The 26095-nt window shown below is 44.0% G+C and overlaps 1 protein-coding gene across 1 annotated transcript in view; it reads left to right on the forward strand.

Annotated features, from left to right (window-relative positions):
• The first annotated feature begins 446 nt into the window (after nt 1-446).
• Nucleotides 447-26095, forward strand: part of Phlpp1 (PH domain and leucine rich repeat protein phosphatase 1) — a 222488-nt gene continuing 196839 nt past the window's right edge. The window contains exon 1 of the mRNA NM_021657.2: nt 447-2160. Coding sequence (NP_067689.2) covers nt 696-2160 — 1465 coding nt within the window. The 5' untranslated portion in view covers nt 447-695. The remainder of the gene's footprint in view (nt 2161-26095) is intronic.

A 26095-nucleotide genomic window follows, 5' to 3' on the forward strand; every position in this document is an offset into this window, starting at 1 on the left:
ACAGAGTTCAACAGCAGAGGGCACAATACCCACTAGCTAGGGCCAGAAGCTGGAAGAGAGGGAGGGCAGAATCTGACGATATCTGGGTCTTGTAGTTCGCTATTGGTCTCCATTGGAGGCTCGCCCAGGAGATGAACTACAACCCCCACTGTGCAACGCGAGCCCCTCTCGCCAGCTCTCGTCTATGGCGAGGACAAACCTCCTGGGAAACAGTTCTGCCCCACCCCCATACGCACGCGTCACGTTTGTTTACCCTGAGGCCCCGCCCCCAGCCTCCCGCTCTCCCCAGAAATGTCGTCATGCTAACGATGCATATTCATGAGCAACTCCGCCCCGCCACCGCCCGCCTTCCCGCGCTTCATTAATATTCATGAGTGAGGTCGGGCCGCAGCTCCGGGGAGCTCAGGCTGACGGGCAGCGGGCGGGGCCTGGCGCTGGGGAGCCCCGGACCAGCGGGGAGGGTGTGTGTGGGGGGGGCGGTGGCGGCGAAACGGGCGGGCGGCGCGCGGGATGGAACACCGAGACACCGACGGAATGCTCCGGATCGCCACATAATCCTCTGGAACAGCCGCGCCGAACGCCATCGGCGTCTCCGTTCTCCGCGCGCCGCTGCCGCCGCCGTCTCCCACCTTCGCCTCACCTCCTCCTCCTCCGCTGCCTCCGGAGCTGGGGGGGCGACGTGAAACCCCGCTACGATGGAGCCCGCCGCCGCAGCCCCGGCACAGCGACTCGCGGACCCCACGGGTGAGGACCGAGCCCCGGCGGCGGCGGCGGCGGCCGAGGGCGGACGGAGTCCGGATTCTGTGCTGAGCGCGGCGGCCCCGAGCGGCGGGAACGGCGGCGCGGCGCGAGAGGAGGCCCCCTGCGAGGCGCCGCCGGGGCCGCTGCCCGGCCGCGCGGGAGGCACCGGACGCAGGCGTCGGCGCGGGGTGCCCCAGCCCGCGGCCGGCGGGGCCGCCCCGGTGACCGCGGCCGGCGGCGGCGCCAACTCGCTGCTGCTGAGGAGAGGGCGGCTGAAGAGGAATCTGTCGGCCGCCGCTTCGTCGTCCTCATCGCCGTCCTCGGCGTCTTCGGCCGCTGGCGGCCTCCCGGCGTCCTGCTCGGCCTCGGCGTCGCTGTGCACCCGGAGTCTGGACAGGAAGACGCTGCTCCAGAAGCACCGGCAGCTGCTTCAGCTGCAGCCGTCGGACCGGGACTGGGTGAGGCACCAGCTCCAGCGGGGCTGTGTGCACGTCTTTGACCGCCACATGGCCTCGTCCTACCTGCGCCCAGTGCTCTGCACGCTGGACACCACAGCCGCCGAGGTGGCCGCCCGGCTTCTGCAGCTGGGCCACAAAGGCGGCGGGGTGGTGAAGGTGCTGGGCCACGGGCCACCTCCGGCCGCTGCCCCGGCCGCCAGCGATCAGACCCCGGCCACAGAGCTCGGAAGAGACGTGGAGCCACCGCCCTCGAGCAGCACGGTCGGTGCTGTCCGGGGCCCTGCGCGCGCGCCTCCTGCCGATCTGCCGCTGCCCGGGGGCGCCTGGACGCGCTGTGCACCTCGGGTCAACCCTGCGCCCTCGGACTCCAGCCCCGGAGAGCTGTTCGCGGGCGGCCCCTGTTCCCCGTCCCGCGCCCCGCGCCCGGCCTCCGACACCGAGAGCTTCAGCCTGAGCCCCAGCGCCGAGAGCGTGTCAGACCGGCTGGACCCCTATAGCAGCGGCGGCGGCTCCTCCTCTTCGTCCGAGGAACTAGAAGCTGACCCGGCCACGGTCTTGACGGGGCCTTCCGGGCCGCCCCACCACCCAGTCCGCTCCTCACAGCCTCGACCGCCTTCCCCGAAGACCTCGGCGTTACTGCAGCCGAAAGCCCCGACGGGCGTAGACGGCACTGGCCTAGTGGTGGGCGAAGGTCCCGGAGACGACAAGGCGGTGGCAGCTGCAGCTCCAGGCGTTCCTCTGTGGACTCCAGGGAGGATCCGGGAGACCGTGCAAAAGACGTCTTCTCCGCCCTCCCTGTATGTACAGCTCCATGGGGAGACTACCCGGCGCCTGGAGGCGGACGAGAAGCCATTGCAGATCCAAAATGACTACCTCTTCCAACTGGGATTTGGGGAGCTGTGGAGGGTGCAGGAGGAAGGCATGGATTCGGAGATTGGCTGCCTCATCCGATTCTATGCAGGTAAGGAAGTTGCATGCATGTTTCTGTATAGCGGCTTCGAACCCTGGCCCGGACCGATAAATGATTCGAGGGGCCTGGTGAGTCTGGCAGTCTTTTCTAGCTGGTTCACATGCTGTTTGTGCAAGTACTAAATTCAGTATTCTTTAAATCTGCACTTTTTAGTGTCCAGGTCTGAGGTTGGAAAGCCGGGTGGACGAGGTGGCAAAGTCACCTGGAAATACAGGAAACACCTAAGAGGGGTACGGGTCCTTAACTGTAAAGGTGGTTTCCTCCAGGCCTCTGCTCTCGTTGGGTTGCAGGCGGTTTGGGATTCCAGGTAACACATTAATATAGACAGAGGACAATGACCAACGGAAAGTGTTCCATGATGCCTTCCCTATTCAGCTGTCCACAGTTTACCATTCATAGACAAGGCAGTGTGTGTGGGCCTCTGGGGCTGTGCTCTTGTCAACTGATGCTCCTGTTCCACCGTCTGCCACGCTTCTTTGCTCACTGAGTTCTTGTAGACACCCGAGAAGTGTGTGTGTATGTTTGTTGTTTTGAGTGTTGCTCACCTTCGGCGTTTTTAATTACTTTATTTCACTTTCCAAGTTTGAATCTTGCATAAAAGATGAGTTGGCCTGCTTCTGTCTTGCAGCCTTTATTGTCAGAACTGCGACAGGACTTGAAACAGACTAGACTTAGTAATGTCGGTGATTACTGCCTCTGATGTGACCTGAACTCTAGCAGTATTTTAGTATCTGTTCAAGTGCTTGTCCAGGGGTGACCAGTCAGTTTCTCCCTTGCCTGGAGTCTTGGCTGGAACTAAGTCGTGGAGTTACATGGCTACTGGGTATTGTTTTTGAGCTTTGTAAGCTACTCGAACTCTGGTTGAAAGGGATTTTAGTGGTCAGAACTTCTGTTTGAAATAAGGTTAGCTTAGGAGAATTAAGACTTTCAGTTTTATATTGTAGGTGCATATACTAACAACCCATGATGCCCACAGAGCTTCTTCCACAGCTAGAGGTTTTTAGTCCAGCATGTGTCCTAGTTGCAGTTTAATTTGAATGAATTGGTCTTTAACACCCACATTGATATATGCAAGACCTCATCCCTGGATGAAATATTCCTTTGTTTTATTGAAGCTTTTCTGAATTTATGTGGATATTTTGATTAATATTTGCCTTATAAAGAAAGCCAAATTGTAATACAATAGCATTTTCCTGGAGCAAGTATATTAATGGATGATATGCCCTTTATTTTATTTATTTATTTATTTATTTATTTATTTATTTATTTATTTATTTATTTATTTATATTTGTTCCAGAAAAGTGTAGCAGCAACAACTGTGTCTTTTTCTTTCATGACTCCTGTGACTGGTGAAATATTTATTTTAGAGTCATCGAATAGTAATCACACTTGGAAAGGGGCATATTTTCAGATGAGAATGACAGTCTTTCTTAATCACATAGAGGAATGTGGGTTGCAATGGACAGTATTAGAGAATGCTTTGATATATGGAGGGAGCGTTTCTCTGCTTTGTTCATGACTGGACGCCGATCAGGACAAATGTCTGTGTGAAAGGTTGGGACGTCACAGTTCTGAGAGTTTGGTTGTCTTCAGAAGTGCTTAAAATATGCTCAGTGGGCTTTAAGTGGTTTGTTTTCCTTCATCTCACTTTAAAAATGATCTGATTTCTGGCTAAATCTTACATGTGTGGTTACTTTAACCTTTTTGTTTGTTTACGAACAAGTAATTGTTACCTCCTTCTGAGTTTACTGCCTTGTTTCTATGAGGCGAGCATAAATAGATGGCAGGCGTCTGTGTGTATACTCATAAAGGCAACTAATAAAATGAGGATGCCCTACACGAAGTATCCAGCCTGCATGCGTGCATGTGTCCCAGAATGACAGTGTCTGGTTGTTGGAAAGGTGTGGCATTGTCTATTTAGGTGTTGAGTGAGGTTGGACTTATTAAGCCTAAATCCATTTATCTTTGTACTGATGTTTGTCACAGAGCAAAACTCAGCATCACTAGATGCTGCTTCAGGTTTTCACAAGGATGTCGTGACACATAGCTGAATGTTGTGAGGACATATGGTCAATGCTTATCCAAGGTTGACAGGATTCCTAGAAATTGCTCCTGTGCTCCAGTGGAATATAGGACAGCCAAAAGGAGGCTGTTGTGTTTCAATAGCTAGTGCTTTTGTTTAGGGAAAGGATAATTCATGTGTGTTTTCTATGATTTCCTTTAAGAAGACCCTGGAAATTTCTGTATTGATTTGCTTTGATAACTTTCTATGTATTGTATTATGAATTTATTGTTACCTGTCTTTTCTAGTGGGGTTAGGTGGAGTTAAAGATAGCTAGGAACTTTGAGACTGCTTGAAAATATTTCTCTATATGTAAATTGAGCACATTATCACTCTGTGTTTTTTACCTTCTCGGCCACCTTGTTTCTTATTTTCACAAAGGCCTTGTCCAGCAGAGGACTTCCATTCTCTTGAAGGTCCCTGTTCAATTCAATTTCAGTACTTAGAATCTTCCTCAGGTGATTGGAGGGCCTTGAGAGCTATTTGCATTACTTTGGTTTTGGGTAACATAAAATGAAAGTCTTTAAATGAAGTTGGTGTAGGATGGGAAGTACTACTTCATTACAGTTACTGAAACAGTTTGAAATTAGTACTGCTCTTATGACAAGAGCATTCTTCCAGTTTAAAATACTAGGAAATTCAGTTGGCTTTCTCTAATATTTCATTGGTTATCTTTGCTAATTATGCTAATGTTTAATTTCTTTTTAAAAACCATATACCTTAAGTTTTACCTGAAAGAGTAACTTTAAGTTAGAAGCCTTTTAGGAATCGAGTCACCTGATCTCAGTTATGAATACCTAGCATGAATGAGCTGCTTTGTTCAGGACTCCCTGGGGCATCTGTGTCATAGGGCAGTAGTAAAGCCTTACTTCAGATGTTTTCATTATCTTTTACTTTAGCTCCAGTTGCCTGCTTAGTTCAAACTGTAGAAAGAAGAAAGATTGTTGCCAGAATGGAGTCCTCACCCCTTACCTAGTGTATTTTGGAAGGTGTGTTTATGTGGGTTTCCATGTTTTCAACCTGCTTGCATTTCCACATTGTACTCTTTCCCTTCTGGAAATGCCCAGTCCTCACATGAACTCCCACAAAAACGGGTGGTGAGCATCAAGCATATTGACAGGCAGGTTCTTACTACTGTAACCACAGTTGTACTGAGTGGTGTGGTTTGAACATGTAACTCCAGGGTGTGCTTCAATAGTGCTTTCAAAGTACCCAGGGTTTTAACTGATTTTGTTGTTTTTTTGAGTTAACACTCTGTTATGTTCATGTATTTGTTCTTTTTCCTGTGAAGTTTGCGACTCTTTTGACTGTGGCTGGATAACTCCCATACACCAGGCTTTGATTGTGTTCTAGATACAGAGGGCTTCACTTAAATGGTCTCATTTGTCTTCCAGCCCCATTAGGGAGGAGTCCCTGGTGTCAGCCTTCTTTTCAGATTGCCCATCTGAGGCTTGCTGTGGGTTTTCAGCCCCTGGCAGAGCTGACATTTAGGGAGCAGAGATTCTCTGTTTTGTAATTCAACTCACTTTGTATGAATTGCTGCTGAATTTCATTTACACTTGAATTTTCCCTAAAAGCTTTCAGAAAACATGCTCTGTTTCTAATGAGGTGCTATTACCGGTTTATCCTATGTGGGGTTCCTTGTAAAGTGCTGATGATTCTATTTTTATCACATGGCCTTTAAAAATGTAAAGAACCAAGATTGACAAGTGAGCACAGTACAGACAGCATTGAAATATTCTGAGTATTCTGGCTAGAAGTCGTGATACTTAAAACTGAGAAGACTATAGAGTGATTAGTTTTTTACCCAAGTATTCTTGTTTGTTAAATCTTTATTGGGAAATTATCAGAACAGATAACTTGAGAGTGGGGCTTTATGTGATCTTTCCTTTTAAAGCGATGAACAGACCCATCACCAAAGAACATATGTATTGGAAATTAGAGTTACCAGTGCTCTAACAATAAGTAGTATGTTTTGATGTTTTCTTGTACCATTTTGTAAATCTTAGGTGAGAGGGGAGGCATTCTTTGAAAATGGTGGTGGTTTTGTACTCATAAAAATTATTGTAGAAGGGAGATAGGTATCCATCAGTCTGTGTGAGGTCTCAGGTGCTAAGTTTTAGCTTTTTCCTGAGGTAAGATTTAATCAGGTGTAGACCTGGCCTGTGTGAAGCTCAGCGTGCACTACCACCAAAATCAAAGGGATCGTCAAGTCGGCTGCCTTAAACAGTTGCATAAGATGTATTTGCTTTTCTTATACAATTTAGATTTTGCTTTATTAGGAAGGTAACATTTGCTGACATTGTAGGATCCACGCCTTGTACAAATCTTGGTATTTTTGCATATTTCTTGAATCGAGTTTGTGTAATTTTGTTAAGCAGCTGGTGGAGTGTCCTGATTCTTTTGACTTCCATCCTGTGTAGATCCCCAGGGATGTGTTAAACACACATGCACAGAGAGGCTTTTCTCCCATGGCCAGAGATGTCTGATGTGCCACATACTATTAATGTCTTCTGTTTCACGTGACTGAGCTCTGTGGACTTGGAGAGAACAGTTTCCTCTCAAAGTTTCCCTAGAGTTAGCAGCTCCTCTCTTTCAAAGGCATCTCACACCTCACCACTGAGATCAGTTTAATGAGAACCTGTCAAATGAGGCAGTGCATATTTAATGACTTTGTTAGGTGTTACATTTTATGCAGTCCAGTCTGTCCGGACAGGAGAAGGCTCCGAAAGTCCAGTCTGTGGGAAAACTATTCCTTTAAAAACACCCGGCATTTGTGAAAATTGAGAAAGAGGCCTTATCGATGCGTCTCCTAACATTCTGGGAAGATAAGACCCCTCCAGCTCATGTTCCGAGACCCTGTCCACTCTAAGTGTTGCACTGGCACTGAGGGCTTGGGACCAGCCTAGCGGCCTGTACAGTACGTCCAAGGCAGACTCTTTCTATAGACCTTTGGCTTTCTAAAAACAGTATAATAACCAAACCAAACAGATTACTATTTTTATTCATTCTAAATGTATTTAATGATAAAGTCTCATTGAATGTGTTATCTATCTACTGGCTTCTGCAATTGCAGTGTTGTGTTAAAAGTGGGCAAAATGTTTTATTTGGATATAGTATATATTTTTCATTTGAAAACAAGTATTTCAGCAAAGAAGGACGACATTTCTAGTATTTTTGGCATAAGCTTTTCTAAATGAAGCCTGACTAAAAATAAATTAGTTTCATTTCCAGTTATATAAATACATTCAATTGAAGATTGAATATAACGTGAAATAATGTAGTTGTGAGGCATTTCAATAATCAGTGAAAACTGTTTAGAAATTTAAAGTGTAAGTAGATTTGCATGGCGGTTTTGTTTGTTTGTTTACCCCTTTAGTTTTTCTCCTGTTTCCCAGGCAGGAAGAGGTTTGTCTGTCAGTGTGGTGGTGCTGCACATGTGTGGTGAGCATCACTTGGAGAGTAGATCTTTTCATATTCCTGCCTCAGGTAACGATGCGTGTGTGTGACGCCTGGACTTTCTTGTCCGGTACCAGGCGTGCTTTAAGGGTAGCAAGAATGAGCGTGAGCCACGCTGGTTCTCATTCCATATTTATTGGGGTTAATATTCAATTAACTTCCGAGTCATTGGTCTAGATTTTGAGATTTTATAAACAGATTGAGTTTTTGAGCTTTACTATGAGAAATGTATCCCTTGGGAGAGAGCTTTCTTTTTTCTTATCCATGCCTGCTGAGGGTGTGGCTGGCTGCAGCCCTGTTGAAGCTACATCCTGTGGTTCTTGCATTTGGCTGATGCTCTGTGTATGTTTTGGGGACGGGGAGTAAGTAAACTAAAATGTTTATCAAAGTACAACATTTTGGGAGTAAAAGTTCCTTCTTAGTTTGGGAGGAAATGGTAGTGTGTTTTTGAGAAACCACTTTGTTCTGCGAGTTGGTAAACTTGATATGATTTGGTGCATTTATTTTTATTCCTGGTGCTGAGGAGGGAATCCAAAGTCTTTGGTACACACTAGACAAGAATGCTACACAGCTGAGCCTCATCTTTAGCCCTTGTTTTTGCGAGACGGGTCTTGCTTGCCATATAGCTTACTATGGCTTTGAACGTGCGATCTTTCTGTCCTTCCGCTGCTAGGGTTATGGGTATGAGGTACAGAATACTCGGGTATTGATTTTACCCTGTGCTGGGCTGTGGTTTCCTCATCGGTAAAACGGTGAGCTTGGAAATCGGGCAAGTGAAAGATCTCCTCAGACTCCTTCCATTCGGAGACTCTATGAGGAAGCCTAATTGATTCAGATTTTCAAAGTTGTTGTTGTAGCCTCCTTTTAGAAGCATTTTGAAAGTTGTAGTTGTTCAAAACTGTCAAGTCACCTAGAAAGAACTTACATCTAATATATTAGATGTCAAAGCAGACTTCTATTTGGATAAAATTCATACTAAAGAAGATAAACAATGTTTTATTTATTCTCTTTATCATTGATATTTCCTGAAGTAGAATCTGGAAGCTAGAAGTGAATCAAAGTTAAACTCTTTTCTTAATCAATTTGTAAAGTTTCCTTCACAATCTGGTTTATGTAGTTTACTGTAATAACATGGAGAGGGACCTCATCACTCAAAACTTGATTGAATATATTTTAAGATGTTGTGTGTGTATGTATGTGTGCTTATGCACGTGTGTGTGTGAATATATTTTAAGATGTTGTGTGTGTATGTATGTGTGCTTATGCACGTGTGTGTGTGAATATATTTTAAGATGTTGTGTGTGTATGTATGTGTGCTTATGCACGTGTGTGTGTGAATATATTTTAAGATGTTGTGTGTGTATGTATGTGTGCTTATGCACGTGTGTGTGTGAATATATTTTAAGATGTTGTGTGTGTATGTATGTGTGCTTATGCACGTGTGTGTGTGGGGGGGGCAGATATCCAGGAAAGACAGAAGAGGCCACCACACATGCTAGAATTAGACTTATAGGCAGTTGTGAGCTATGCACAGTGGGGGTGCTGGGAACTGAGTCTGGGTCTTCTGAAAGAGTAGCCAGTCTGCTTAACCACTGAGTCATTCTCTAGCTCTTGTTGGTGAGTTTTAACTCATGGTAGTCTGTGTGCCTGTGTCCTAGTATTTAGTGATCCGTGGCAGAAGGAGAAACACTAAAAAGACTGAAAATTCCCACTACTCTTACCAGATTGTGGAGTTCAGAAAGCCGAGATAATTTAACACAGTTGTATTTTACTAGATGAGGAAAGTAAGCTCACATCAATTCAGTATCAGACTTAGGACACCCAGATGTTGATAGGTTCTCTAGTGCCCTTTCCAGAATTAAGAAGATACCCAGACGTCCTTTTCTCCACATTGTGAGCTTGGAAGGTTAACTATTTTCACATGTTCTTTATGTTTGAATTATTCAGTATGAAGGTTAATAACTTCTTTACACATTGCCTGGCTTCTTTCTAATCAGTGCCTTTGAGAGGTGGCATATCACCATGACGGATTGTAAGGGGAGAACCTGTAACTGAGAAGCCGACAGCTGGGTGCTCATCTCACAGAGGGAAATTAGATTTCATTCTTGATGCTGCCTTCCCTTTGGGAGGTTTAGGCTAGAATGGAGACTGGTTGGCTGAGAAGAGGCTGAGCTTTAGAATATCAGTTTGGGCTTGCGTCAACTTTGAAGTCAAAGTAGTTAGGAAAAGGGAAATGTTGGAAAAAGAAATCATTAAAAAAAATAACTAATCAGAAAAAAATTAGAGTAGATTTGAAAAACTTCTCTCTAAGCATATGCATACTAAATATCCCATATTAATTGTTCTGTATAAATTTGTTATAGTATATGGAACATATAAATTGTTCCACATAAAAAACCTAAAAATTCAATATCATTTAACCTAAAGCTAATTATGCAGTTTATTATTCTAGTATCTGTGTTAAGTTCTACTGAAGTAGCTGTTCATGGTTCTGCCTTTGTGTAGTGTGAACAGTTGAAAAACTTTGTTCTTTGATCTTTGTACTTCTGTTATGTGTTGATTTTTAAAGTCTGTATCATGAAGTGTGCTTTGAGAGGTATCTGCTAGTCGTCCGTCATTCCATCCATCCATCCGTTCGTCCATCCATCCATCCATCCACCCACCCACCTACCTATCGTCTGTGGTAGTAAAGTTATAATTTGTGAGCTCTGGAAGCTTTTAAGAGTATACGAGATGCAGAAGTTTTGTGAATGATTCCCTGAAGAATTACTGTTCATTTTTAGTATGAGAATAGAAACGTTCAAAGCGCAGAAGTACAAAAGTATGGAAGAGTAGAGGTACACTGCATCTGGAGATCAGCGATGCACCCAGGTGCTGCAGCAAGGCAGGGATTTCTTGGTGGTTCTTAGAAACATGGGATGGCCTGGCTGCTGCGGACATTTGGATTTAAATAACAAGGAACTTTTAGGCATAAATCCTGATCTAGTAACCAGACTTATTCTGTCTTGAACTCAGGCACACACGCGCGTGCGCGCGCGCACACACACATACACACACACACACACACACACGCACGCACACACAGGTTTCCCACTGTGTTTTTATGTAGGCAGCAGGAGGAGTTGGTGGTGGTTGTATTTGTGGGTGAAGTATATGCATAGCGTATTCTCGAGGAAGAAAAGCCCTTAACAAACTGCTCTTCATGTTTTCTTGAGTGTTTCCCCTCGTGAGTAGCTTAATGTGAGTGCCTGTTTACGTCACTAATCTGTTTTGGGTGGGATGCTTTATTCGATGATTTATAAATCTCTTTGGGAGGTTCATTTAGGGAAAGGTTTTGTTTCCCAAGTCTCTAATACTTTTGCTGTCTGTTTACTTCTTCCCTGTTTCCCCCTCTGAGTTCTCAGGCTCTGTCATACTCAGGAATACCTTCCTTATCTCAAGACTAAAAACAGTCCTTGCTGCCATTTCCGTTATCCCTCTGTTAGTTGATTAACATAGGAAGTGGGGAATTGAAGTTGTCCCCACATTTTTAAGTTCAGTAATTGTCTTCACTCATTGAAAATGCTTCTCTTTTCCCCAAAGAATTTTGCTTTTTTTTTTTTTTTTTTTTTTTTTTTTCTCGGAGCTGGGGACTGAACCCAGGGCCTTGCGCTTCCTAGGTAAGCGCTCTACCACTGAGCTAAATCCCCAGCCCCAGAATTTTGCTTTTTACTCGATAGGAAATTCAGATTTATGTTATGGAGTGATTTTGGTCTAGTAACGGTTGAATTTGTTGAGGCAAAAATAAAAGAGAAAAAACTATTTGGTCAGTTACTGCTGCCTTTCTTTCTTAGGCTTTAATTTTATATATTGTTATTACTTTTAAAGAAGATTTATTTTGTGTACATATGTATGTGCACTACATGTGTTCAGTACCTGTCGAGGTCAGAAGAGGGTGTTGGAACTCTTGAAACTAGAACTACAGGTGATTGGGGGCCCACTAGACCTGGGTGCTGGGAACTGAACCTCAATCCTTTGGAAGAGCAGTATGGTGTTGTTTTGTTTGTTTTTGTTTTTGTTTTTTGTTTTTTGTTTTTTGTTTTTTTTTTTTGTTTTTTTTTGGTTCTTTTTTTTCGGAGCTGGGGACCGAACCCAGGGCCTTGCGCTTCCTAGGTAAGCGCTCTACCACTGAGCTAAATCCCCAGCCCCCTTTGTTTTTTTTTTTGTTTTGACAGGGTTTCTCTCTGTATCCCTGACTGTTCTGGAAGTCTAGGCTAGCCATGAATTCACAGAGAGGGGCCTGTCTGCCACCCAACTGCTGGAATTAAAGGCATGCGCCACCACACTGGCCTACAGTGAGTGTTCTTAGTACTGAGCCATCTCTCTAACTCAGGATGTCAGGTATGGTGGCAAATCCTTTACTCACTGAGCCACCTACTGTATCTTGGTCATATCCATCCCTCCTTCCCTTCACTAACAATCATGATTCTATGTTTCAAATATGAAGACTTGAAATAACTTCCTTTTCACTAGGTGTTAATTTCAGTTTCTTATTTAAATGACAGCAAATTCCTCTATTCTCTTTCTGCAGAGATCTGAATTACCATGATGGATATTGTGAAATGCAGGAGGTTTATCTTTGGGGTTTAGAAAAAGTGAGGCTGTGATGCCTCTTGGAGTCAGGAGGCCTGGCTGCCACTGGGGCTTTGAGGCGTCCTCTGGTTGACCTGGGAAGCAGGTGCATGAGGAGTGGTCAGGAACCAATAGCAGTTGCTATTACTGTCTCAGTGCTAGGGGTGAAGCCAGTGGCTCCCGTGTGCTGGGCAATGTGCACTGTGCTCCAAGCTACATCCCTAGCCTTGGTGATTTGAGGAGGGTAGCTCCAGGTCAGTTATCAGTCAGAGACATTGTTTAAAAGGAGTTAGGTGGTGTATTTGAGGATGACACCTAGGGTTGTCCTCAGCTTCCTTGTGTGCTTGTGCTGGCACCCACGCATACACATTATAAAAAGTTATTTGGAAGAACTCTGATTTGATATAGGACAGCATTGTGTTCCATGAATCCCCAGAAATGCTGAAGGGTATTGTGGGGACGGAGGACGGGTAAAGCAGTGTAGTTTAATGTAGAAGATTCAATTAGAGCACCTATCATCTTTGTTAAGCAGCTTTTTAAACCAGTGAACAATTCTTAATTACTAAGTGTCTACAAGCTGTATGGCGTACTGCTGTTACGTGTTGGCTTTACAAGGTTTTACCTGTTAGAGGACTGGGTTCTTTTCTGCAGGATTATTTCAGCTGAGGTCTTCCAGTTTTGCTCTGAGGCACTAAATGAAATGGACTTTTGGTTGACAGGCTGATCTAAGCTGTGTGCAAGTGCTGCAGTTTGCTTTCTGTTGCTGTGGTAAAGACCATGACCAGAGCAGCTTGGGTGTTTTGCTTCACAGCCTGTAGTATTTTATATGGGAACCGGAGCAGGGGCCAAGAAGGAATTCTGTGTACTGGCCTGGGCTGGCACTGCCCGCTGCACCCTCCCCACAAGCATGCCCACAGGCTGCCATTATGGACGCATTCTCTCTTCCCAGTGACTGCAGCCTCTGTTACGGTGAGAGACACCTTAACAAGCACAACAGGTAACATTCCTTTTCCCTCCACACTAACGAAGCAGAGCTCACTTCTTTTAATTTGCAAAGTCCATAGGATTTGTATCCTGCCATAGAATGCCCAAAAGATGGATAGCAGTTTATTATTTAGTGAAGATACTGCAGTTTGAGGCCACGTTTCAAGTTCTTTATAAATACTAACTAATCCTCATCGTGACTGCAGGAGGCGGTAGTGCTGTGTGTACTGCAGATCCACAGACTGAATTAGCAGTGCACAGTCTATCTGGATCTGTACAGAGAGCACGGCAGAGGTAATCCACATGGAGCTGATGCCAGAGTTAACTAGTTCACTAGGAAGTGTCCTCTGATCCCATGTAGAAAACAGTGTGGCCCTGTGGTCAGGTGTGCCACATCTGTATTGGGAAGCCCAGACTTGGAGCTTGAGGTTCTGGGCTTGAGTCCCTGCCTGTGTCACCCACCAGCCCTGCTTCCTTTACTTCCTGCTGCTTAAGCTCATCGAGCATCCTTTGGGATATGCGGAAGCTGCCTAGGAACCCAGGATTACGAGCCAGGTACTAATTAGCTGCACATTGCGAGGTTTTTCTTTTAGGTAGGAAAGGCAGTGACTGAGAAACTGGAGACCTGTGTTTAACTGTGAGCCTGTAGTAGGCCCTCCAACCCCTCAGCCTCACTGGTCGGACAGGGAGAAAGGGCAGTTAAAGAAGCCCATCTGAAGGAACTCTGTGAGGCTGGGCTTTGAGGATATATGTGGAAGTGCTTTGTAAACTGTGAGATGGTATGTAAATGTAATGTGGCTCTATTATTTTTAGCAATAGTAATTGCCACAGATGTTAATGAGTGTTAATTAGGGCTCATTAAGGAAGGGGGGGCTGCTTTTGGCCCTGATGGTGTTATGGAGGACCACATTCAATACGGAATGTCTCCAACAGAGAAGGGGCTTCATCTGATTCACCTAAGAAGCCTTGGAACACTTCAGACCTGAGGGCACCTTTGGGAGACATGGTAACATTTACAACAGAAAGGGGGTACTGCTGAAGGAAGCGTGCGTCTCACTGGCTGCTCTGATAGCAGAAAAGGAGGAGGCTCCTAACCACACAGAGGGCACTCTGGGAAAGCTTGAAGGCCTGAAGGAACATGGCTGCTTCACTTGTGGGGTCTGACTGTTGAGAGCAAGCATAAGGCTTTAGTTCAAGGTCCCTTTAGACCGCTTGGGTCAGTCTTTCCAATCTCATCTTTAAAGTGTGCCAAGCACCCCCTGGCACCCAGGCACTTTTACTTGTTTGAATTATTTGGGGCTTGCTTTTGTATCACAGCTTCTTAGTGTCTCGGTTCTGGGACAAGCATCTATTAACATCTTTTGCTTAGATGTGAATGTGTGCCCGTTGAGGTCACCTGAAGCTTTGCAGTGGCCCATGCTGTGCTGAAAGACATTTTCTTCTTTTTAAGGCCCGTTGCCCTTTATTTTTATATGGACTTACGAGTTTTATGGGAGAAGCTATGCTTACCTTTGGAAGGAAGACATTTAAATGCCATGTGTTGATCATATTAATGTAAAAATTGAATGATAACAAACTGGTCATGACTGGGTGCTTTAAAAAAAAGTCTTAGACTTTTACTGTCTTAAACTTTATAGGCCATTTGTTATCCTTTAAACTCTGTGTTGACTTGGAGGAAGTACAATTCTTAGGTGTTCACATAAACAAGACCAATGCTTTCCCCCTCCTGTCTGTAATACTACCTACGGGTAGGGCATTTAAACTTTTTTGTTACACTTATTTATTTGTATATGTGTATATGTGTACATATATAGGTGCATGTATGTGTATGTATGTATGATGTGTGTGTATATACACATGTATATATGCAGATATGTATATATATGCATGTATATGTATATGTGTATGTAGATATGTATATATATATGCTTATATGTGCGTGTGTGTATATCTGTGTGTGTGTATCTGTGTGTGTATCTGTGTGTGTATATCTGTGTGTGTGTGCGAGCATTGCGCAGCAGGTGGAGGACAGCCTGCTGCTCTGGTTAGTAAGGTGAGGTCTTTACTAATGAGGTCTTACGAATTATCCTCATCTTCGCTGGCTCTGTGAATGCTGCCTTGTGTGTTAGTGTGGATGACACCCCTAGAAGAACTTAGTTTTACTCTTCCACATTGGCTGTAAGATTCTGACACATATCATGAAATATTTCTGATCTTGTCTAGCAAAAGTAAGCCACGTTTCTAAGTCAAATGAAAATACTTATAATTCAGACTGATTAGTATTCACGCTAATTATCTATCTGCCAGTATACATTTTCCACCACCATTAGCACCTACGTGCCCTCTGGAAATGTTTACAGAGTCTTCAGTTGACTCATTACCACAGTTTCCATCCCTGACAGGCTGATTCCATGGGCTGTTTCAACAGACGTGCTATCAGCAGTGTGATCATAGGAAGGAGAGTTCCTGGCACACATGACGATAAAGCAGTGAGTCCTCGCTCTCTAACACAGGAGGACAGATGCTTTGTAATGTGTATCTCGGAACTACTTAAGAGGACAAGACTGTCCTAAAGACACTATACAAAAGGCCAGGTCAGAGAGCAGGGATTGTTCTGTATGGTCAGGATGCTGAGTTCTAGCCTGAGTCAGCTTGTAGACCATGGGAGCTGTCGTTGTGCCTTCTGCCCTTAGTACATACAAAACAAAGAGGTTTGCAGGCCCGCTTTAAGGATCTGATGGGTTAGCCTACCTGGCATCTACCTCCAGATAATACTGGTGGATAAAGGCATGAATCATGCTCGTTTATCTTTATTCCTTTGATACAGACATTTATATTTAATCCATGCTCAGTATATTATTTATCTTATAGAACTTCTTTTTCAATAAACCAGCATTGTTTATAGACAGCTATCAAGTTGAAACTGGGCGAATAGTGTAATGTTTACTCAAGTATAGCTTTGCCAGGCTTTGCTGGCAAAATGGGAAGCAACCTTGGGGGCACCCCAGAGAGTTTAGAAACTTAGTACTGGAGGAGCTCAGAGGGTTTCTAGACCACCCCTTTCTTCCTCCCTCACTTCTGATAGAGTCTCATTACGGATCCCTGGCTAGGGTTGGAACTCTCCATCCTCCTACCTCAGCCTCCCTAGTGAGTGAATTATTGGTATGTATAGCCCACTCACCACTAGTCGAGTTCCTTACTTCTCACAGAAGCCTATTATTAGAAACTTCTTGACTGACGGGCACCTAGCATCTTCCTGGCCTGCAAGCTAGTAAGGTAAGCACTTTGTTCCAGGACAGCTTTGTTCAGAGCTTTGCTATGTGAAATACATTGTTTGGACCGGCAGCTCCTTGGAACTTGTTAGGGATGCAGACTCTCCAGCGCTCCCTGCAGACTTCTGTGTTACCATTTTAACAGGATCCCCAGGTGTTTTCGTGGGCACTGTAGACTCTGAGAAGTACTAATGCTGAATAGATTGGGGGTACATTGATTGTGTAAGATTCAGATGTGACTCAGGAGAGACAGTGGGGTCCAGAATAGGGCAGTAAGAAGGAGGGAAAAAAAGAGACTACATGACCTCATCCTGAGAATCACTATATGACCTCATCCTGAGAGTCACTAGCTAATTGACTGTCTTGCTGGTAGAAATCACAAAATTCGTAAATTTGTGGTCTGGGTGGTGGGAGGATTGCGGGTCAAATTGAAAGTAGTTGGTGTGAGGTGTCCCTCATGTAGTAAAGTGTATGGACTGGGTGTGTAGTTAGAGGCTGGTGGCATGAGTGATGGTTTGCTTCCTGCTCTGTTTCACAGACAGCACATTGGAAGACTGCCTTTGCTGAGACATGAGTGAGCTGACTGTTGCCCTGTCCTCAGCTAGCAACCTTGGTTTATACCAGCTTCTAAGAATTGGTCCACTTTGTCTTCTACTGGTTATTTTAAGGGTAGACTCAGGAAGACGGTAGAAATGTTGTCTAGTTATCTTACAAGAGCCCATTTTAAAAAATATAAAATAAATGTGAGTACTGGCTATGACTATGGGACACAAGTGAAGAGGTCTAAGAAGAATATTTTATTAAATTTATGAAATTCTCAGGTTGTATTATTTTGAATGGCAGTCCTTTCCTTTATAGTGGGGTGGGGACTTAGATAAACAATTACCACCCAACGTCTACTTTGTGGACTCGATATGAAAGGTGCAAAAGTGTTGAACATTATCCTCCAAGCATAGTAGGTGTAGTTCTCATCAGAACAGCTCTTAACTGCTTGCAAGAAACCTTGGAGACTGGGTCCATTGACTGTTGACCTCCTTTCATAGGAGGAGGGGTGGGGAGAGTCCTTGGTTCCCCCTCTCTTCCTGAGTCACTCCTGCTGGCGTGTCCCAACTTAGCCACCATTGTACATGGCTTCCTAAGGTGCTGTGGAAGGTTAACTGAAGGAAGATTCGTCTGTACAGTTAAAGCAAAGTCATCATCCACACTGGGATGAGACTCTTTGGCTGCTCAGGGGTTACTCATTCTCCTTTATGTATCTCTCAGTCCAGGCTCTGTAGGTAACTCAGTGGTTCCCCCAAGTTGGACTTGGTGGAATTGCACCATGTTTTGTCCCTATAAGGAGGCGGTAGTTCCTGAAACAGAGTATGAATGACAGCTCTGTGTGGGTGTGAGGAGTGGTAATGACTTGGACTGGTAAAGTGCAAGGTGATGAGAGCGGTGAGAAAGGGGACTGAAAAGGAAGGTTAGGGTCACCTGATGAGTGGTGTCTGTGCTTAAGCAAGTATGCAAGCAAGCAGGGTTTTAATAGTCACGCTGAGGGATGACATGCTTAGATTTGTATTGTAGGATCCAATGAACAGTCAGCTGGAGGGTCAGTTGGAGGAAGTTCCTGGAGTCTGGAAGGCTTCTTCAAGTGGTTCACTTAGTAAACTCTTACAGAATTCATTTATGCTAATGTTGCCTGTTACCAGCAAGAGATGTGATTTGTTACCGTTGCCTCAAGTTCAGCTTAGTAGGAAAGAAGAAAAGAATTAACAGTATGGACTCTACCACGTTTATAAACGTAGTGGTTGTGCCAAATAGAAAAATAACCACCTCTGCTTTGGTTAGGGTAGGTGCTGAGAGTCAACCAGGAAGTAGGAGTGTGTGGGAAAAGGCCTGGGCGGAGTGGCGGAGCCACCTGGTTGTTCCATGAAGAGGGCGTAGCCAACCTTTTGGTATTTTGACTTGACTTTGTTGCTTACAAAGTTCATGCCCCAGAATTATACAGTTGAGTTGCAAGACAAAACAAGAACAAGACAAAACCCTTCATGTTTTAAGTGAATTGACCATAAGCTGGGCCATGTGGCTTCTGGGCTATGGATTGAATATGTTTGGATGATGATGTGTAAATGAAAATTCCACAGGCACAGAGGACTTGTTTAGACTGTAGAATTGTTGGGTTTTAGTATTTAATTATGTGTGTAATATGTGGGAGGTGGGGAGCCAGGACTTTTTAAATATCAATTTTTGATCTAATCTCAATATGTTTTCCATTTTGTGAAGTAGAGATACAGTGTCAAATAAGACCACAGGGTTTCACTTGGTTTCCAGTGTGAGTGAGATAGTCCCATTAATCTAGTCTTGAGAAAATTCTTTAAATGAGTGGGAGATGGGAATTTGAATATGTCGATCGTGGTGTTGTGAGGACATCAGGTATATCTGATAAGCTCAGAGATCATTTATATTGAGGCACTAAAGTGTCCGGTGGAATTTGGGAGGACAGTGCCAGAGCTTGCATCTGTATTGCTGTGATTAAACACTGACCAAAAGAAGCTGGGAGAGGAAGGTGTTCATTTCATTTACAGCTGATAGTTTGTCATGAAGGAAAGGCGGGAGGAACCCAGAGGCAGAAACTGAACCTTAACAGGAGAAACACTGCTTACTGACTTGCTCCCATGGCGTCCTCAGCCTGCTTTCTTATACACCACAGGACCTCCCACCTAGGGATGGGTGGTGTTGCTGGGCCCTCTCCCATCAGCCATTAATCAAGGCAGCAGGCCAACCTGATGGAGGCAGTCCCTTAATTAAGGATCCCTCTTCCCAGGTGACTCTCCTGTATGTCAAGTTGTCACAAAGGAATAAGCACAGCATTAGGGTGCACACAGTTCTGAGGAAGCAGCTAGGGGGAAAACTTTAATTTAAAAAGCGTTGATGGCTTAATACTGAGTGAAGACAAATTCAGACACAGAAGAGATGTAGTTATGATATGATATGATAGGCAGTTAGTAGCCAGTCTTTGGTGCTGTACCTGTCAGAGAGTCCCTGAGTCTCTGTATTGAGCTGAAGCTTGGTTTCCTAGAGCGGAGATTGATGAAACTGAGCTCTTTACAGTTGCTGAGGTTGAGCACATCCACGATGGGCCTCGGTGGAAGAGCACAGGTAAATGCTTCTCAGAGGAAAGAGATAGAGGCAAAAGATGATGGGCGAATGGAGAAAAAAAATAAATGAAGGAAATTCCTAGAAGAAATAGTAAGAGGCAGAACCCACTGGGATCCATGTTAGCCTTGAACCATGCACATGTTTCCCGGAGACTGAAGGATGGCTGAAGAAAAAGGGTCTTGGGTCTGCAGAGAGGGAGGGCTCAGCAATGAGGAGTACTCACTGCTCACAGAGGGCCTTGGCTTGGTCCCAGGACCCATGTCAGGGGGCTCACAACTCTCTGTACTCCAGTGTCAGTGGACCCTTCTGGCCTCTAGGCTCCTCCATGCACAGGGGGTGCATAACTCAGGCAGGCTCATTGAATAGCCATAAATTAAAGCAAAATAAAATCCTTTTTAAAAAGGAAAGGATTCTTTTTCTGAGAGTTCAGAGTTGGGACTCGGTTGGTTCCAGACTTTTTAGTGAATCAGATTTCATATTTATTGTAGTGTAACTTTTCTTAAAGCAGCCAATCAGGTGATCAGTTTACCCTTAAATGTTGAGAATTCTTGCCCATTTTCATCTGGTGCTGAGCTTTCTCAAGGGTGGGCATTCTTGGGCTGCTTTCGTGTGTCACAGTGCACTGGAAAGAGGGTGAGGCTAGAAGATGTTAGGGACAGGTTGTCAGGCATGGTTTGTAGATTTGCTGATTTGCATCGTGCAGGCTGTTCTGACAAGTTTGTGGTTCTCTCCTCTCTGTGTAAATGTGTGTAGGAGAGGCGTATAGGGCAGCGACGGGCCAGGTGCTTTACAGTGTAGGGAATGAGCCACTGGGATTATGCCTTTGTTTCTTTCTTGTTTGTAAAATCACTTTTGGATTACTTTTGAGAAAATTTTGGCTTTTTTTTCCCCCTCCCCTATGACTTGATTATATTTACAGATAAGAGCTGTTGGTGAATGTGATTTTTCATTTTTAGACTAATAAAATGATTTAGAGCTTAAATCTGTTGATAAATGAGTAGAAGACCATGATAAAATTTAAATATATATGTATATGTGTGTGTGTATGCAAACCAGATGATAGAGAGGACAGTTAATTTACTCTGAATAATAAATATTGGTAAGAAACTAATGAACATGTCATTTTTCTTTCTTAGTTGTAAGCATTGAATTCCTACTTTGTGCTCATTATTGGACTATATGCAGAGATTTCAAAATGAGGTGCAGCTTTTGGCATTGTTTTGATTGTTTTTAAGAATGTAATTCCTCAAATATGTACAAAAGTCATCTGGCTATTTTATGTCCAAGTTCCAATATGCCTATACATTTCTTATTTGCATGTATATGTGTGTGCACGTGTGTGGAAATCAGTGGTCAACCTTGGGCGTGCCCACCTCTTTTGAGAGACACTCACTGGGGCTCTAGTCTGGGCTGAAGTGGCCAGCAAGCCCTAGGGATCCTGCCTCTGCCCCTCCAGTGCTGGGTTCCAAGCATGTACTACCATGCCCTGCTTTTTACCTGGGTGCTGGGCATTGAACTCAGGCAGTCATGCTTAGCGCTTTACTGATTGTCCCATCTCCTCTGCCCTGGCTTCCATATATTTCCATCAAGAAACATCTTAAGGACTATGGAAGAAACTCTTGCATGTGCCACGTTGCTAAGCAACAAACTTGTGCCCTTACCTTGTGTACAGACTCTTTACTGATTGAACCATCTCCCTAACTCTAGCTTCCATGATTTCTGGTTCATTGCTTAACCACTTGGCCACAACTACAACTACAGGTTTCTAAAACAGCCATTCAGAAGAACCACAAGTGTTAATTCTTCACATCCAGCATGATGGATAGCCAGACAGAATAGTTGGGGAATTGAGCTCAGTTTACCAGGGCCTGGAATCCTGACAGGAATGCTAGGATGGCTGCACAGTTTTGCTGTTTATTTACATGGGAACTTTGTTATTTACAGGGTTAGCAGTTACTGGCATGAAGTTTTATTTGTGTTCAAAAGTCACTGATCAGTGGTAACAGGAACTTGAAAAATATGAGATACTGTTGTGTCCCCACCGCCTCTGCCATCTCAAACAGGAATAGAGAGCTAGCTTTTGCCTTTAAGGTGGTAAAAAGCGTTCTGGAGGTGGGGGGAAAGCATGAATCAGCCCCTGCTTTTTCCAGAACATTAAACCAATTTGAACAAGGACACTGATTGTCATGAGAAAAGCACAAGGAACATTCTTCCTCCTTCCTTTATGATTTCTTGAACTTGGTGCTTATAAAATGTCAGTCTATCTATAATCAGATAGATAAGGCCTCTGCTTTCAGGACTTCAAAGTAAAGGGCAACGTTACCAACTATTAAGCCAGATCTGGTATCACCTTTCTGCAGTTTATCACTTCGGAAGCAAGACAGGACAGTTGATGCAAATTCAGTTAGCCTGTTCTATAGAGCAAGGCCTTGTCTCAGCTCCCATACTCCTCAAAAAATTACTGAGTAGAGTCAATTGTAACTGTGGCATGTGCCCTAGGGGTAGAGTGTGCTGTGAATCCTTGCTGTGAGCACTGAGTTTTGGATGGTGCTTGGAATAAATGATACATGAAAACATTTAGATAGGGCCTGAGGCTGGAAGCGCGGCATCTTTAAGGATCTCTGGGAAGGTTTGAGACTATTGACAGACAGCAGGAGCCACAGTGCAGCACTGCTTCTGCGCGTATACCATTTTGTTCACAGCGCTACTCCCCCCACCTTAAGTACAGTACAGAATGGGTCAGTTTGTAGTCTTTGTTGTGTCTGATGACATAGACCTTAGAGGCACAGTTAGTGTTCTGGAATTGATTTTAAGAATAATAAATCATTCCATTGATTTTTTTTTAAATGTTCTTTTAAGGATATCCTTTTAAGGTCAGTTGTAGCACCCATCAATCAAGTTGTAAATTTTCTGTTTATCACCACAGTAGGAGGGATAGGAGGAAGACAAGCCCAGTGCACAAGGAACTGCTTCTCCTCATCTTCCATCGTGCCCCAACCACCTGCTGTTCCTTACCAGGCACACTGGGTGCTCCCAGTGTCCTAGGGGCTGTGATCGAAGGATAAAGACATGTATTTGTTCTTGGCTGTCTTAATCCTTTTGAATGATTTCCTTACTTTTGAAGACATCAAATTAGGAGCAGGAACAGGAAAGAGGTAAAACGGTTTTAGGATTTCTTCACTATGGAAAATTCTAACTTTTAAATGAATTAGGAAAGCGAGTATAACCCATGTGCAGCTTGTGGAGGACTTAGAGACGTGCGCACTGGAGCCCCGGGGTACATATAGCACACAGTACCTGCTCTGTTTGGGGGACAGTTTGAAATCTTTCACAATTGTCACAATTGTTACAGTTGTTAAACATTGTAACCTTCCCGGAGGAATCTCTAAGCTCAGGTTCTGGTGCACTGGCCAGTGTGGCCCCACCCTTGTCTGTAGCTGGTCAGTAGGATGCCTGTTTTCCAGATGCTCACCTGCACGTGTGGTTCTCGCTTGGCTGTGACAGCTGGCCGATGGTTTGTGAACCCTGACCGAGAGCAACCAAGATTGTTTTCTATGGCGCTGCTTAGATTTGGTGCATGGTAACTTAAGTTTTTGTTGAATGAACAGCAACAGAGCAAGCAAACAAATGACTAGGAGAGAAATGACAAGAAACACCATCATGGGACACACAACAGTGACGTTTGACATTTCAGCCGTGTCATACTTCTGCTTCTTCCATTGTTGTGCTAAAGGTGATTATTATCATGGTGTGTTATTATAATGCAGTGCAGTAGTAGGCAGAATCTTCATTAATAACATGTACATTTGTGGATAGGTTTCTTGAAATTTCAGCTTATTTTTGATCTTGCCCTTAGGGTTTGGTAAATTCTTTAATTTACTTTATAGCCTATGTTAACTCACTGCTGGTGTGAACAAGGAAGGACATAGACAGAGCTTACATTTGAAGATAGTTAAGGAGTGTGCTTGGTAAATTGTGATGTGTATTTGTACATGTAAGTATGCAGTTATGGAGACAAGGTGTGTGTGTGAGAGAGAGTGTGTGAGTGTGTGTGTGTGTGAGTGTGTGTATGTTCGCTCGAGTGTATGTGTGTGAGTGTGTGTGAGTGTGTGTGTGAGTTGTGTGTGTATGTTCACACGAGTGTGTGTGTATGTGAGTGAGTGTGTGTATGTGTGTGAGTGTGTGAGTTGTGTGTGTGTGTGTGTGTCTTCCTAAGTAGTATAGGCCAGCCTGAAACGTGCTGTGTAATCCACCCTGGCTGCAAACTTGTGTTTTCCCTGTCCCAGCTTCCTGGGTCCTGGGGTATTGATAACCATGTCATATCACACCTGACTTGATGGTTTTAAACTTAATATTTGAGTATCATTGAAAACAGAAATTGCTTAAGAATAGCGTTTTACTATAAAGCTTAATAGAATTTATTTACTATAAGTATATTTAAGCTTTAAATTTGAACAAGCTTTTGGGTTTCTCCTCTTTTTGAGTAGCTATTAGGTATGCATATCTTCTGACCTTCTTTAATCAAAAGGGGGGACCAGGTCAGGCTCTTACACATTGTCTGAGAATATTTACTTACCATGGTTGAGAATCAGAAATAAAGCATGCTACCAGCACCATCATCTGAGTTTCTATTAACTAGTAGTAATATATGCAAACGTAGTTTGAATGACTCCAGACTATCCATAGACTAGCATCCCATCAAGAAACTAGAAGCCATTGCATACTTGCTATTGTGAATGTCACTTGGTGCCTTTGAAGCTGTTTCTGCTTTAGAGTCCCCGAATGGCATGTAGATGTAAGAATATAAGCTGAACATGTGATATCTTTACACAGAGCTGAGGACTATTCCTGGGGGGAGTTGTGATGCTGAAAGAAATTAAAGGGTATTTTGAGTCAGATTTTAATAATAGTATTAGTACTCAATAAAACGGTCCATTTTCAAAGCGTTTTCAGTATTGAAGTGATAATCATTGGTCCATTAAATCTGTGGGGGATTTTTAATTGAAAGGGAAATTCTTAATGGCATAATTGCCTCCTTTTTGTGTTTCTGTCCTTATTGTTTGTGGCAGGGTCTTGTGTAGCTGGCTTTGGACTTAGTATATAGTGGAGGACGCTCTTGGGCTTCTGATTCTTCTGCTCCACCTCCTGAGTGCTGGGATTACAGGTGTGTGCAGGGCTGGGACCAAACTCAGGGCTGCGTATATGCTGTACTCTACCAACTGACCTGGGGCCCGAGGTGACTATGGTTTTAGAAAAATTAGTTACAAGTAATGAATGTTATTAAATCTTTCCGCCTTATAGTATCAATGATGAGCTTGCATACATTGAAAGAAAGTTATAAATACATTAGAGGCTAGAAGCTGTTGCCATATGAGTTGCAAGTAACAGTTTAGTGACAGACCAGTGTCTATAGAGACAGACTGTAGACCTGAGTGCTGGGTTTCTTTGAGTTCCCAAGAGGAAGACGATTTGCCTGGCTTATGCGTTACCTTATTCAACAATTACTAGAAAAGAAGGAAAAAATTGTGGGAGTTTTCCTCAAATGTAAACGTGTGTGATGGTAATTGTTGGTTGTCAACTTGATTGCATCTGGAATGAACTACAATCTGTGAGAGATTTTTTGCTTGGTTAGAAGTGTGTGTGTAAATCCACTTTTAGTATGGATACACATTTTAATCTTTTAATTTTTAATTTACACATTTTTAGCCTATATAAAGACATGGAGGAAGGAGGCTTTTGGTCTTTGCCTGCTTGCCCTTGCCTTGCAAGCACATCCATTGGCATGAGAGCCTACTCTTTGGGATTCTGTGATATTGGTAGTGTGTGTGTGTGTGTGTGTGTGTGTGTGTGTGTGTGTGTATGGAGAGAGACAGAGAGACAGACTATTTAACTTCTGTTACTCTAGAGAACCCTAATAAAACGTTCCTGCTTTGTTAGACAGTGCTTTCTGGTTTGAGTATGAGTGTACCCATAAGATCATCTCTTGAATTGGTCTTTAGCTAGCGGCAGTATTTTGGGAGGTTCTGGCAGCTTTCGGGAATGGAGCCTAATTGGGAGGTGGGGTCATTGAGTGTCTTTGAACTTTATACCTGGTCTTCAGGGTCTTCAGTCCGTTCTCCTCACCGTTTCCTGCCCACCATGAGATGAGCAGTGTCCTCCACATGTTCCCACTACCATGGTCTTTCTGCTTTGCTATAGGCCTCAGTGCAGTGGAGACAGCCAGTTAACTCTGTGTTGGAACTTTGATATTGAGCTAAACCAAATCTGTCCAGATTTAAATTGATTTGTTTAGTATTATCTGATAGCAGGGAAGTAGGCTTAACCCTAACGGTAAGTAACTCTGTCATATGGAGAGTTGGCATATATAATGTCTTCAGTGACAGAATTCACCCCGCA

Source organism: Rattus norvegicus, chromosome 13, assembly GCF_036323735.1.
Source record: "Rattus norvegicus strain BN/NHsdMcwi chromosome 13, GRCr8, whole genome shotgun sequence".
NCBI lineage: Eukaryota > Metazoa > Chordata > Mammalia > Rodentia > Muridae > Rattus > Rattus norvegicus.